General features: G+C 32.1%; 2 protein-coding genes across 2 annotated transcripts; both read right to left on the minus strand.

Annotated features, from left to right (window-relative positions):
* Positions 1-2556: 2556 nt before the first annotated feature.
* LOC122604990 lies at positions 2557-3366 on the minus strand. The gene is made up of 3 exons (XM_043777847.1): positions 3320-3366; positions 3133-3278; positions 2557-2994 (listed from the first exon to the last, which is right to left on the minus strand). The coding sequence occupies exons 1-3, from the start codon at positions 3364-3366 to the stop codon at positions 2816-2818; spliced, it is 372 nt and encodes a 123-aa protein (XP_043633782.1). The 3' UTR covers positions 2557-2815.
* Positions 3367-7169: 3803 nt separating this feature from the next.
* On the minus strand, positions 7170-11670 carry LOC122605129 (calcineurin B-like protein 4). The gene is made up of 8 exons (XM_043778009.1): positions 11398-11670; positions 10637-10719; positions 10359-10418; positions 9631-9739; positions 8778-8830; positions 8439-8632; positions 7464-7572; positions 7170-7332 (listed from the first exon to the last, which is right to left on the minus strand). The coding sequence occupies exons 1-7, from the start codon at positions 11507-11509 to the stop codon at positions 7509-7511; spliced, it is 675 nt and encodes a 224-aa protein (XP_043633944.1). The 5' UTR covers positions 11510-11670; the 3' UTR covers positions 7170-7332; positions 7464-7508.
* Between the last annotated feature and the right edge of the window lie 3754 nt (positions 11671-15424).

The following is a 15424-nucleotide window of genomic DNA, read 5'->3' on the forward strand; positions in this document are numbered from 1 at the left end:
ATGTCTTTACGTAGGTTCGCGGAAGATGCGAGAGAGGGTAAATGACATCAAGTGATTCAAGAAGGAAGCCTATGAAATTACAAGACACAAGGAAGTGATTCGAAAGCCAAACGAAGACGCAAGAACAAGTTCAGCAGCCACCAGCGCCGCTGGCTACCTAGCCAGCACCGCTGGCCACTCACCAGTGCCGCTGGTCAACACCAGCGCCGCTCCTTCAGTCACCAGCGCCGCTAGCCCATGGAAGCCCAGGACCAGCGCCGCTGGTCGGCCCATATCAGAAACTGACTTTTATCACTATTTAAGTCGAACTAACCCTCAAAACCCGAGGAGAGAGCCGATTCAGCAGCCCTAGCCGCCCGACAACAACCCTATATCGAAATTGCAGATTCCAAGGAGGTTTTGGAGCATCTAAACACCTTCCAATCTTCACTCTTGGTCTAGATCTTTCATCGTTATTTACTTTATATTATCGAACAATGTCTTTCATCTTTTCAGAGTTTGTTATTCCTTTAATAATGCTAGGCTAGTAGACTGAATACTTGTTTGGATCGATGTGATCATGTAGACGCTTATTGTTTTGCTGTGTTTGTTTATATTCTGTTGGAATGTGCTTTACTGTTTATCGTAGATCCATGTTTATTAGTAATTCATGCTGCTATTGGTTTTATATCTGAACATATTAGTTTAATTCTGGTGGTTGTTTATGATCATACACTAGGACTAATATTCTAGGATAGAAAACGACTAGTCGGTCTTTAACTAGAAGTAAAAAGTGATTCACTTGTAACCGAGGGATTCATAACCATAGTAACTAGGATGAATTGAACATGAAGCTTAACAATACCAGATGCAATTCTTTGACTTGGAAACGAGCACTGTGGTCACCGGAGGGAATTATATCTGGTCATAGCTTAAGAGCCAGGTAATTAAAAGATGAATTAGTAACACAAACTCTAGGTCATAATGCTTAAAACAAGGAATCTAGCGAGAATTTGTTTTAAAGGGTAGTGTGAGTCTAGCGACAGGACTACTAACTAGGCAAAGTGAATCTAACGAGAATCTGAACCGTGATTAAGTTTCCAACAGGCTAACAAACCTTGGTCGCACCATGAGATCGGAGATGCCAAACAAGTATTTTAATTTAATTACTGTTATTTGCTTTTTCCAAACTACTTTCAGATTAGCCTCTCGCTGCAAAGCGTGTGGTTAGATTTTAATTTACTGTTAAAAGTATTAGTTTATGAGGAGTTAGTGACAAACCCCCAAACAAACTAGAATTACACGTACTACTAGATTAGGTAACGCAACACGTCCCTGCGAACGATCCTGTAACTTACCACTAGGCTATACTACATTGACCGGGTTCTCTGCTCGTTAAGTGTGTTTAGGTTAGATAGTTACTTGTACAACATAAATTTAAAGACAAGAAATAAAACGCACATCAACATGATATATATATATATATATGTATATGGCTTAACATGTCTTTTAACAGGTTTAATAGGTCCGGACCTGTTAAGACACGAAAACCTTTTGTGACCTTTCGTGTCTTAACAGTTCCGGATCTGTTAAGATACGAAACCTGTTAAGCATAAACACAAAACTTGTTAAGAACAAGTCGTGTCGTGTTAACAGATTTCGTGTCAAAATTGCCAGCCTTAGTCCATATGTAGCTCTTCACAAACGAAGAATTACATGTTTATATTAAAAAGAAAAAAGTTGCTACCTCACATTCCCTAAGATTTCTCTTTCTTGTAACATCGTCTTCTTAATTGACTGGAAGGAATACTTTTTTTCTTTAATATATAGTAAGTCGGTTTGGGTTGGGATGCACATGAAGCAACCTTTTCGACTAAAAAAGCTCATCAAAACTCAAACTATAATTTCAGAAATTGAAGAAACGGCTTGAAAACTTCTTGGAAATTCAAAAACGGATTGGAAACTTCATAAGAAAAGTTTCGACATATGCAGAAACGCCATGGATACGTTTCGAACGTGTTTCGGTGGAGTATCTGTTTCGAGGGAGTTTCAAAACGGAAACGTAGACCTTGTAGCCGTTCCGGTTCTTCATAGTAATCAACTACTACTATAGAACAAAAATCTACATAGTTACGACAACATATATTGATTATGTAATAATGAGTAGTCTATTTGAATGATAATATGGACAACAGCTAAATCATAAAACACTTAGATCTGTCTTTTTCACTCTCTCACTTTTTACTCACCGAATATCACTACTCTTTTTTCCTCCCTCCATCACTCTCAAGAGCACCTATGAGTAAATCATTGTCCAATTAGGCTAAGAAGAGTAAGACTACTCATGGAGAAGGGAACTTGCGTCATGTGACGTCATGTCACCAAGTGGGTAGCCCCTCGAAAATGGGGGAGTGAGGCTACATGCAAATCGGGGAGACTCTTGCCAAGTGTGACCTCCTTTTTTATTTTTTATACCTTTTACTCTTTCTTGTTAACTTTTTACACAAACACTTCTACTAAATTATATAAAACAACTAATTATATTACTACTAAGTTATATAAAACAAATTACACAATTAAATTAAACAACATGACATAACACGAGATTAAAACATAACAACCCACATATGACGATATTTCTCCCTAATGTATCATTGCGCCTTTTACATGATTGATCTTTCGGACTCACCACGATGACTATAGTCGGTGGTCAACACTTTCAACTCCGCTAGCTTCATTGGTCATTCTCTGCTTGAAGTTTCTTTCCCCCCCAACTCCATCTTTTTCTTGCCCATATTTGCACGCTCCTTACTTGCCTCAAACAACCCATCCAACTTCACCGAGAGACTATCAAATGTGTCTGAATACCTAGCCACCCCTTTTCCCTTGTCGGACGAACTCGACGACCCCCCATGCGCGGCTCTCCTAGCCGCGGCTCTCTCGGCGGGCGCTCTTGGAACACTGGCTCATCCTCGGTAAACTCGTTAAGATCAATGTTCACACATGCATCCGAACCTTTTTACACATAAACAATAACATGTTAGCAATTTTAAAAAAAAACACCGAAATTAATTTAAAAAAACGAATTAAACAAAAATAATTAAAAAAACAAGTACAAGTCTAGATTAAAAAAATAGGGACCAAAATATTTACCTTGACATTGTGGTTCAGTGGATGATGACGTTTTCAACCTTTTTGTGGTCCATTCTCCACTAGTTACCCTAACATTTTTCTTGGTCACATAATGAAACTTCAAACTAAATCTCAACTTATCCCAAATCTCCAAATACGTATTGAAACTCGGTGAAAGGTGTCTTAATCATGTCCGCATCACTTGCACCACTTTGAAGTGTAGATTTGATTGAAGCTTTGGATTAATAGATGCATCTTCCTACATTTTGCAGTAACACTTTCGGAGTCACAGTAATCTTTGAACTTCTTTGTAATTGTGAGCAAAGCGTCTGTCAACCAATACGTATTTTCCTTTTGATAATTAGCTAAAAAGAAAATGCGTATTAGTTTATACATATATATATATACAGGAACCAATATATATATATATATATATATATTTATAAAAAAAACAATCCAATATATATATATATATATATAGGTACTAGATTAAACCTGGACGTTGTCCTGGCCTGATCGATAACGTAAATAAAAAAAAATTGATAATTAACAATATTATGCGTTGTTTATGATATTATACAAATTATCAGATTACGATTAATGCATATATAATTAATAAGATTATAATTTATGAAAATACAATATATGCTAAATATGTTAAATCTTGATTAATTAAAAGTAATATTAAGTTATAACAAATTTATATGTGATACTAATAAAAAGAACCGTATTAATAATAATAAAAACTAATATAAAAATAATAGAAGAGTATTTATTTATTTACGTTAATAATATAACTGTCAATGTTAATTTGTTTTAATATATATTAGATAAAATTATATATAATATAGTTTTATATTATATTAAAGTAAATTTTATTTCACAAACAAAGATAATTAAATACAAAGGAAAATAAAAAGAGATAAGTTACAAAGATCGACAATTATATTATCAATGTTTTTTTAATATTCACTGATTATCTAACGTATTTTGTAAAATATAAACAAATATTAAGTTAGATCAAGTGGTTTGTGCATAATATTAAATGTTAGATGTCATGAGTTCTAATCTTGTATTTTTTTTATATGCTATTTAGAATTGATAAAAAAAAAATTTCTACGTAGACAAATGATGATGTGACAAATAAAGTGTCACATGAACACTAAAAAAATATATATTTAAATATCAAAAAAACATAAAAATTACCAGAAAATGCCACCTAATTGATAAAAAAAAAATGTCTATGTAGACAAATGATGACGTAACAAATTAAGTGTCACATGAACACTAAAAAATATATATTTAAATATCAAAAAAAAAATCAGAAAATGCCACCTAAGCAAAAAGCTTAGTTGGCACGAAAAGAAAAGCGTCACCTAAGAAAAAATAACAATCCAAAATATATATATATATGGGAACCGAAAATTAAAAAAAAATAACAATTCGAATAACATATATATAAAGAATCCGAAATAGATATATATAACCGAATTATATGAAAATATATACCTTCCGTCGGGTTTTCGGTAACTGAGCCAAGTAGTGCATAAAGCCATTTCTTCCTCCTTTGGCCATGGAATCGAGGGTGTTTTCAATCTTGGTTCGTCGGGGGCTTTCTTTTTGTGTTGACGCTTTTTTCTGGGCCTTGAACCGCCGACTTCATTTTCAGGTTGGGTTTCTTGTACAACTTCAACATCGGGGGGATGGTGGTCTTGGCGATGATGGTCTTAATGATGGAGATGGAATGTCGATAACTCGTTGTAGATCTATAAAAAACAAAGACATAATATTATTAAACTATATATATATATATATAGACAAATAAAGTATGTAAACAATATATAAACTATATTTCTCTCTCTCTCTCTCTCTATATATATATATATAAAGCTATTTCAAAGTGCTTGGGTGGCGGTCTCTTAGCCCGCCACGTTAGCATTTTCCTACGTGTCGTCACGATATCGATCCGAGAGACACGTCGGCATCCACATATGCGCCTACTTTGTTTAGTTGGCCTCCAGATAAGTATCCAAGAGTGCCTTGCATTTTTAAAAATTAAATATTTGTGTGGCCTTCTAACATGGAGGCACATGTCTTTTCCAACTTACGAGATTGGTGTTTTTTTTCCTATTAAATACAATATATACTTTACAAATTCTTATATGCAAAATTGTGAGTTTTTAATATAAAAACAAACATCAAATTTAAAGTTGTTTATTCGCCTTTCCCTTTAAATTCATTACATTAATTTTTTTATCAATGATATTAATTTTTATGTTCAAATCTTACAATATATATATATATATATATATATATATATATATATATATATAATACCAAAGAAAAAAAATTATCCTAAAGTAGCAAATATACAACTATTATCCTAAAGTAGCAAATATTGTCAAATTTTTATGTTTTTTTTCCTATTAAATACAATATATACTTTACAAATTCTTATATGCAAAATTGTGAGTTTTTAATATAAAAACAAACATCAAATTTAAAGTTGTTTATTCGCCTTTCCCTTTAAATTCATTACATTAATTTTTTTTATCAATGATATTAATTTTTATGTTCAAATCTTACAATATATTAATTTTTTTTGTACCTTCAATTTGTGGACGTCTTTATTTTATTTTTAATTTTTTCAATCTAGATGAAGTGTCTGTTTACTATATACAACTATTCACTTGTTATGACAATATTTTTATCGTATGTAATTTACGATTAATTATATAGAAATAAAATATCTTGGTGTAACACACGAGTTTCACCTAGTTATATATATATATATATATGAAAACAAAAAAAAAAGTATATAAACAATAAATGTATATATATATAAACAAAAAAAGTATATAAACAAGTAAAATACAATATGTAAAAAGTTACCAAAATATGTACCTAGCGTGTTTTATTGTGGCGTAACCCCACCAAAACCGTAAGCATCTTGTTGTGGCGCATAAAATGACATAAAACCCGACATTTGTGGCGGAACATCCATTTGTTGGATCATTTGGACCAAACCCGTGTTTAGTAGCATATTAGGATCGTTCACATCTTGTTGATTTTGATTGTTAGGACTTATAAACTGATTATTATTATTATTATTATTATTATTATTATTATTAAAAAGGTTGTTAAAGTTATTATTATTTGAAAACATGGTTAAAAAAATGTAAAAAGGAAGAGATGTAGAAAAGAAAGAAGTAGAAGATATATGAAAAGGTAAGAGGATGTGTTTATATAGGGTGGTAATAAAATTAAACGGTAAAAATTTATTTATTTTTAAATAAAAGAGCTGTTGAATGGCTATAATTTTTGGGAGAAACAACTGTTTTGGTAGATCGATTTCTATCGCCAATTTCGTTTCTTTGGCCCTATTGTCACCTCGGGCCGATGTAGCCGGCGATCGATGATGGAAGCGACGAACAAGGGGTGGGGGATTTCCCCACTCCCCTCAGGCTAGCTAACATTCAAAGCATCTCATGGGCGACTCCCAACCAAAGTATTTATTAGTTTACTAGTTTACTCAGTATTTTTTTTTTTTTAGTTTTTCTTCCAAAGTATTTACTAGTTTACTCGTATCTCTTCAGCCAAAAATTAGTATTTTTTTATAATATAATCTATTAGTTAACAATTTGGCCGCACTCTTTTTATGGCGCAAAATGAAATATTTGTATTTAACAAATCTAATTAGTTAACGATTTAGCCGCACACGATTTAACTAACAAGGGTTAGGAAGTTTCTTTGATAGTTTTTTTTTTTAATAGTGTATGTTTTTCCGCTGTTGCAGGTTGGTTTTAGGAAAGTGTTATTAGTTTACAATATTTCCCACTTTGTGATCCATCAGGTTGGGGTTTGTTAATAAAGATCATAGTCGTCTTATCAAAAGAAAAGGTGTTAAAAGGAAGTTGTTGGATCGGGTTCATGAACGTATATATATGATAGTAATTAAAGTCACTTGAAAGCTAGCTAGCTAGAGTTCACTTTTGATGGAGAGAATATATAGTCTGTTTCCTGCCAAGAAATGACATCAAGTTTACTGTCATATTGGAACATGTTACATAGAGCATGTATAAGTAGTTATCTATACAAAACATTTAAATATATATATACACACACACATACTTAAAAGATCGAGTGGCTCGCTCCATATAATATTTGTTATAGATGACCCGTAACATTCTTCCTTAATGTGCCATACGCGTATGTAATTTTCTGTTCAATTAACTAAGAGGACGTTATTTGTTTCTCAAAATGTATGATGGAATGAAAATTAGAATTTCATATCATAAATATATCATTATTAATGAAGAAAATACAGATTCCATTTAACTAAATCTTCATACCCTTAGAGAACCAAAGAGACCATAATTAGGTGTATATTTCTAAGGCTAGTCTTGATCATCAGCTTCAGATGTCACAACGAAACTCGGAAACCATCCCAAGGTTATATCCCTGTCCCTCCACAACATGACGTACATGAGGTAATTAATATGAATACTATTTAGATGCATCAATAACAATTAAGTTTCATATATATAATTTGGGTTAAAAATCCCCCACCGGCCTACTAATTTTTTAATATTTTAAATGATTGATGATTTCCATGTTTTTAATGTATTAAAAAAATAGTATGTAAGAGGTTTTTTCACTGAATTTAAGTGTGTAACAACCCCATCTTTACTTCTCATATATATAAGAAAAAAACTTCAATTAAATAATTGATGTTATAGATATATATATAATCTCAAGAACAACCCACGGCAGAATAATTATTGATTTATGTGTTTTATTTAAACAGTAAATTTAAAATTAACGCCATTTTTTTTCATATGCCCAAAACGAAAAACTATTATGAGAAAATTAAAGCTCTAACTCTAGTTCTAAAAGTATTTTTGTTTACACCAAAATATGAACCTAAAATCTTTAAGTCATATATATGCTTCTATACTTCTCTACTATTATATAAAAGAAATGGTATCCTCTTTCCTAAAATATTGAGATGTAACATTACGAATGTACTAAATTACCCTTGGTTTTAACCCCACCCCACCTAACCTTCTCTTACACTCTCTCACAAACACACACACACTCTCTCTCCCCAGATATTCCCCTTCACCGTTCCCCTCCTCTGGCCACCACCTTATCAACCTCCGAGGTAGTTTTGTAGATGCCCAAGATCTAATGATTCTGTCAATGGTATCAACCGCAACGCGTGGGTACCATGCTATATATATTAAGTACAATGGTTCACAATTATTAGTTTATGTATTATATGATCATGGATGGACCAAATTACATGAATTAATCTAAGTACTCACATCAAGTATGGAAGGGTCATGTTCTTTATGAGGGAAGGATTCTTTGCTACACATTGCTTCCACTCCTCTTGGTCTATCTTTCCATCCCCTTTAGTATCTGTGTCTATGAATGTTTTATCTACAATCACTTCGATTAGTTCTTCAGAGATAATCAATTCCGACTCATGTAAGAGTGCAACCACCATCTCCTTTAACTATTCATCTCGTAATGTACATACGTTAGATCCCAGATCCATTAACAAACACTTGGATATATATGCATGTGCATGTGCACACACGCGCATGCACGCGGCGCGCACACACACACGATATATGCTTAAACACATAATATATACTTGCCTCCTCTCTTTCAATAAATCCGGTATGTCTGAGATCATATAGCCTGAACGCAACTGCCAACGTATACACGATTGTTATTAGTGAGATCAATTAAGGAAAAAAATTTTATTCCAGTTCTCAGTGGGCATAAGCTTAATTGACATAAAAAAAATATTTAAAGTTATATGTGAAGGGTTTTACGCCTAAGTTTAAATTTGGGACAACCTTATATTCGTTTTTCCATTCCATATTTTATTATATATATATAAAAAAAGTAAGTATGTGACTGTTAAATATTAAGTAAAATACTTTGGGTCTATGATCTTTATGAAATAAAAAACTAAGATACGAGGAGTCCCATATTTAAGTTTAGATAGAGAACAACTATATATATATATATATATATATATATATATATATATATATATATATATATATAAATAAGTGTTAATCAAATGAGAACCAACTTAAAATGAGAATAAATGAGAACCCTTAAAAACTACATTTTGATGCATTAAAAGTTCATAAAACTGACATAGTGCATAACTAATTATCATTATTTAAGTGTTTAACAACACATGGATCCGTCAAAATTGAAAAAAATCACGTTTTTTGTTGGATGCATCATTTTGATAATATGCATCCAAGATAGATGCACAAAACAAAAAACGTGATTTTTTCGATTTTGATTGATCAATATGTTGTTAAATACTTAAATAATGATAATTAGTTATGCACCATGTTAGTTTTATGGACTTTTAATGCATCAAAATGATGTTTTTAAGTGTTCTCACTGTTCTTATAAAAGTGTTCTCACAAGAGTGTTATGAGTATATATATATATATATGAATAGAATATAGAAGTGTTGCTTACATTTGATTTTATCTTCTACAAGGGCGTTCGGGTGAAAAACACCTAATGACCTAACAAACTCTCCAAATTCTATCACCCCGTTGCGCTTTATATCAAAGAGATCAAATATCTACAAATTAACAAAATCAAGATGCTTGCTTTTTCTTAATATCTTTACTCACAAGAACCTTTCCGTATAAATAGGAAAAGATTCATGTTAAGAATCATTTGTTTTGTAACAACCATATATAAAAACCATTTATAATTAACATATAAGGGTAGCTTACATATGAACAAATCAATTTGTGCGTAACTTTAATTTATATGTTTTAAAAATCTTTCTTTGTTCTCATATGAACTTTTATGAGGTTTTACATGCATGTGAATAAAGTCATACATATATACATGGTCTAATACATAATCTAAAGTTCTCAATTTTCGTAATCAAATATATATATATAATAACAAATATGCAGCAAGAAGAGTATGATGCTGCTCCTCTCACAATAATTTCAACACATGATTAAATATAAAAAACAAAGAATAAAAATCAGTGACAGCATACTGCTAGAAGCATGAATGTTAAGCCCATAAATATATAGCATCATGTATGTATATGTGTAAAGATCATGTGTGTATATATATATAATATATATATATGTCCATTCCTTTTACATGTGTGTATATATATAGGTCCATTCCATTAATTATTAGGACTAGCTAGTATATAAGATACGTACTATACGTACCCTATCTGCGAAGAGGTTTTGCTTGTTTTGATCCCTGAACAGAGCAAGCTGGAATTCTTCCTGAATCATTAATTACAGTGTACTATTAGCACCAGCCTGATCACCTCATATATTTCTCGTGTGTGTGTGTATAATATATATATAGGTGTCGTTAATCAAGTTTTAGACACATGCATGGTTGATGCAACCGGCCAGCATAAGCCACATGCATAGTACCAGCATATATATATATATATATATATATATATATATATATAATTAAATATAAAGTTACGTACCTTATGAATGAGGCCATCGTCAATGATGGAGCTGCTCAGTTTTTTAAAAAGCTCATACAAAGCCTCCACTTCACTTACGGTGACTGCAAATTAAATTTGTAACTACAAATGTTATTGTTTTGAATTTCTAAAATCTAACATTTGTAACTTAATTTGACTTTAAATACTTCTATTTATTTTAGATAATATTTGATAAAAGTTATATAAATTGATTGTGTTTTAGACGTGTTTTATAATGGTATAACTTTTATATAATTTTATATATCACAACAAAATATATTTAAGGTCAAAGTTAAAAATAAAACTTTGAATATTTAAAATATGACACTGATATGGTAACATGATATGTGTGTTACATTACATATCATATAAGTTTTATTTTTTGAGCATGTATTGATATATGGGATTTGCTAACTAGGATCCCTAGTGCATTAGTTAAAAAACATTTAATAATCAGGTTATTTCCTTATTAATCAAAAATTATATTTAATGTGTATTAACTTAGCCTAACAATTTTTATTTTTAAATAAATAATTAATACATATTTTCATATTTCAAAAAGGTTGTACTTCATTAAATGCTATTTAAATGGTGCATTAGGGACATTAGTTAGTAAATCCCTTGATATATAGATAAAAGATTATTATTAGAGCAGATATAATTAAGAGGATCGAAAACTTTAATACTCGTAAAGAATTATTACATCGATCCCCTATAATAATATTAATATTAATATGATGAAAATATACATATGTACTCACATGGGGTTTCATTGGCAAGAAGAGTGGGATCCTCGTAGCCAGTTGGAGGCGGAGTAGTAGTACTAGTATTATGCCGGCCAGTACCACTAGTAGTAGAGCAAATGCAGCCCATCGAATCCTGATCGAAGTTAATTAATTAATTAATATATACGAGTAATTAAAATTATAAGTAGTGATGGATGGATCGATGGATGTGTTGCGCGCTGCATGGAATTACGTACACACCATCTATATGTACTTACTAATTACCTACGAGTATATGATAAAGACCAAATCTTTTCAAACTCTTATAAGAAAACGAATATATTTTCGAATATATATATATAGTAAAAAAAAAATGAATGGCCGGATTAAAGGCCAAATCTTTTCAAACTCTTATATAAAGCTGGTACTAGCTTAAATATATGAACGTTAAAGATCGATCGAAATGAACTTTTGAAAGCCGTGTACGTACGGCGTGAATTGAAGAAGAATACAATTCGAATTAAGCTAGATAGCTATATATATAGCTAAATAGCGATATATACTAAATACTACTGTTTTGGATAAAAAGGAATTAAATTTATGATCAGCAGTAACGGACGTACATATATATATGAAAGATAATTTGAGACCAACTAAAAAAAGTTTAAAAAAGGAACATTGATTTTCATAACTTACACACCACCATCATCATCTACTACGATATACAAGACTTTTTTGTAAAAACACTAAGACTTTCCAGCGACGTACCCACAGAAAAATCATGTGTACAGAAAAATCATGTGTAAGTTAACTTAGACATGCTTTTTCTGTAGGTCCGTCGCCGGAAAGTTTTAGTGTTTTTACAAAAAAGTCTTGTATATCGTAGTAAATGATGATGGTGTACAAAAATCAATGGTCCTAGTTGGTCCTAAAATAAGAGGTGGTCTCAAAATATCTCACCCCTATATATATACATATATATATATATATATATGAGAAAGTTAATTTGAGTACATAGGAAAAAAAAGTACTAGGGAACACTCTCCAGCCATCCGATCAAAGATCTCTACGGCTCAGATCTTCCTTCTTCCTCTTTCTCCGGCCAGTAGCCTGCTTCTTCTCCGGCGAGACTGCCGCCGCCAGCCACCGGCCACCCCTTCTTCTCCGCCGAGACAACCACCGCCACCACTATCATATCCGACCACCCCAACCACGACGCCGACAGCAATGGTTTCGCCCGTGCCGTATCAAATCGTCTCCATCTCTTGGATCGCCGCCCATCAAATTCATACGATTACCATATGCGTCCCTTGACAACCAGATTAGAACGGATGATGGCAACGCCCGTACCGTATCCACCCGAAAACGAACTTGATTCTCCCCGGAGATGTCGCCGGAAAAGAAGGTGGTAGTTGGCGGCGACAGTCTCGCCGGAGAAGAAGAAACAAGGAGGAAGAACATTATACTTTTTGTACTTTTTTAATTGTCTGTACTAAAAATAACCCGCCTATGTATATATATCTACTCCCTAATAAAGTAAACCCCCCTATTAAATTTTTCTGTCTTTAAAATACCTTATTTGCCCTTGGACTTTTTTATTTTTTTTTTCTTTACGTAACTACCCAAAATCCCTAATAAAGCAGACCGTCTTCTCCACTATTATCGCCGCATATATTGCGCGGGTATCATGCTCGTATATATATATATATATATATATATATATGCTGGAATATTTTAAGTAGGGGGCTATAAGCTGATGATGAGTTGGTTAGTTAATAGCAATCAAAGTAGAATTAATATTTCTCTCTCAATTTTTACTTTTTTATTTTATGTCTAGCTACAAAAACAATACTAGCTATAGCAGATACGTACTAGCCACCCGGTATATGTATTTTTGATATGCCTCTACCCAGCTATGGATAGCAAAAAGAAATTCGATACTAGAACCCGATTTGACAAGGGAATCCCAAGTTGAGCGGGAATTAGGACAGGTATGAAGATGTAAATCTATTTCTTGATGGGAATGGAGATGGCGATGAGTATGAGAAACCATAAAATCTCAATCCCTATACCCGAACCCGAAGACACTATATACATTTATTAGTTATGTTTTAAGTCTTTTCTATATATTAGAATCATTTTAAGTTTTGCTTAATATTTTATATGTGATATAGTTTACTTATCATTTCCTTATCATAGATATTAGTTTATACATAGATTGAAAAGGTCGAATTAAACAATCTTCTACGTATCTCCTACTTATCATTTACTTATCCCTAATATCCGATGCATGGAAACGGATATAGAGATGTTAGATGTAGTTTGATTCTTCGATAGCGATGAGGACAGGGATGAAGATTACATTTGGAAACCGGGTAGGGATTAAGATCCCCGATAGAATCCGTCCCATTACCATCTTTACTACCCCCAGTAACGTACGTACCTACCATGCATAATGTTTGGCCTTAACCGAATAAATTCGTTTTGGGGAATATAAGTTAAAGGGTATACTTTATTTATCACGGATGACGGATCCATGTGATACATGCATGATGCATATGCGCGCGTTCGTATTGGTTTCATTGCGAGCATTTTTTTATTTTATATTGTAATTACTGTTACTTTTTCAACATGTGTTTTATACTTTTAAGGCGTTCGTAGTAAGAGAATGACGAGCTCGTCATTGCCCTCGTCTGCCCTCGTCCAAAACGACGTTAATGCTACTCCCCTCGTCCATCTCGTCGAAATGAGGGTCGAAGCGTGTGGGGGCCGAGGAGCATTCGTTCGACTGTTTAAAAAAAAACCTTTTCTTTTAAACCTAACGGCTAAATTTTGTATATATATATTTATATCTATATAAAAACAATCATTTTTCTAACAATTAATCAAAAACAACATACCATTTCGTATATATACATATATTTATATCTAGTGAAAACTTATTTTGAAAACCTTTTTTTTGCGAGAACTTTTGAGAACTTTTCAAATTAAGCCCAACCGATTATTATTCTTTACATGAAAATTATTTTTTGATTATTTTCTGAATACTTATGTGTAATTTTGAAATTTATAATTGTGTGGAGGCATGGGTTATCAGCCGTTATACAATTATGTGGAAATTTGGATTCTTGATTACATGTGCACGAATATTGCTATGATTATATGTGATCGACTTGCATACATGTGATCATAGCAATATTCGTGCACATGTGATCAAGAATTCAAATCTCCACATAATTGTATAACGGATGATAATTCATGTTCCACACAACTATAAACTTTAAAATTACACATAAGTTATTCAGAAAACAATCAAAAAACAATTTTCATTTAAAGAACAATCATCGATTGGGCTTGATTTGAAAAGTTCTCAAAGGTTCTCGCAAAAAAAAAGGTTCTTAAAATAACTTTACCCTTTATATCTATACAAAAACAATCATTTTTCAACAATTAATCAAAAACAACATACCATTTCACATATCATACTATCATTTTAACATTTTTATTTCAAACAGTCAAACATATCAACCACCATGTCGAGCTCAGACGGCGAGGATTTGCGTTCGTATATAAGTAAATATAAGAATCCTGACTTGTTACAGACGTTTTCTAATTTCTTAGAAAATGAAAGAACAAGAAGAGGCTGAATCCTCAAAGGTGCCAAAAATATCACGAAGAACCAAATGCAAAATCACGCCGAAGCCACACATCGTTTGTTTTCTCATTATTTTGCTCCACAACCGGTTTACCCATCCGATTATATGTGGTGTTTTTATTTTTATAAAAGTTTTATTAATTTTAGATAAAGAATTTATTGATATTTGGGTTAACATAAAATAAAATAAAATTTTTTAGGAAGAGATCTTAATGCTAGGGGTAGTTACTGGATTGAGAAAAACTAACGTGGCATTTAGAAAGATGTGAAAAGAGAGGCCTTAGTAAGGGAGGCCAGATTACATGTAGTTTAATTTATTATTAGTTAAAAATTAAAGTATTATAAATATAAAGAACCGCGTCTGAACTTTGATTCGTCCACTAGATCATCTAATATTCTGAACCGGCT

The sequence above is a fragment of the Erigeron canadensis genome, chromosome 6 (genome assembly GCF_010389155.1).
Source record: "Erigeron canadensis isolate Cc75 chromosome 6, C_canadensis_v1, whole genome shotgun sequence".
Lineage (NCBI taxonomy): Eukaryota > Viridiplantae > Streptophyta > Magnoliopsida > Asterales > Asteraceae > Erigeron > Erigeron canadensis.

Excerpts from the sequence above, each read along its gene's own strand:
- LOC122604990 (XM_043777847.1), bottom strand. The coding sequence starts at position 3,366 with ATGCATCTATTAATCCAAAGCTTCAATCAAATCTACACTTCAAAGTG. Across the intron at positions 3,279-3,319 it reads CAAATCTACACTTCAAAGTG|TTTCAATACGTATTTGGAGA; the intron begins GTGCAAGTGATG and ends CCTTTCACCGAG. Across the intron at positions 2,995-3,132 it reads CACTGAACCACAATGTCAAG|GTTCGGATGCATGTGTGAAC; the intron begins GTAAATATTTTG and ends ATGTGTAAAAAG.
- LOC122605129 (XM_043778009.1), bottom strand. The coding sequence starts at position 11,509 with ATGGGCTGCATTTGCTCTACTACTAGTGGTACTGGCCGGCATAATACT. Across the intron at positions 9,740-10,358 it reads AAAACCTCTTCGCAGATAGG|ATATTTGATCTCTTTGATAT; the intron begins GTACGTATAGTA and ends GTTAATTTGTAG. Across the intron at positions 8,831-9,630 it reads TGTAGAAGATAAAATCAAAT|TTGCGTTCAGGCTATATGAT; the intron begins GTAAGCAACACT and ends ATACGTTGGCAG.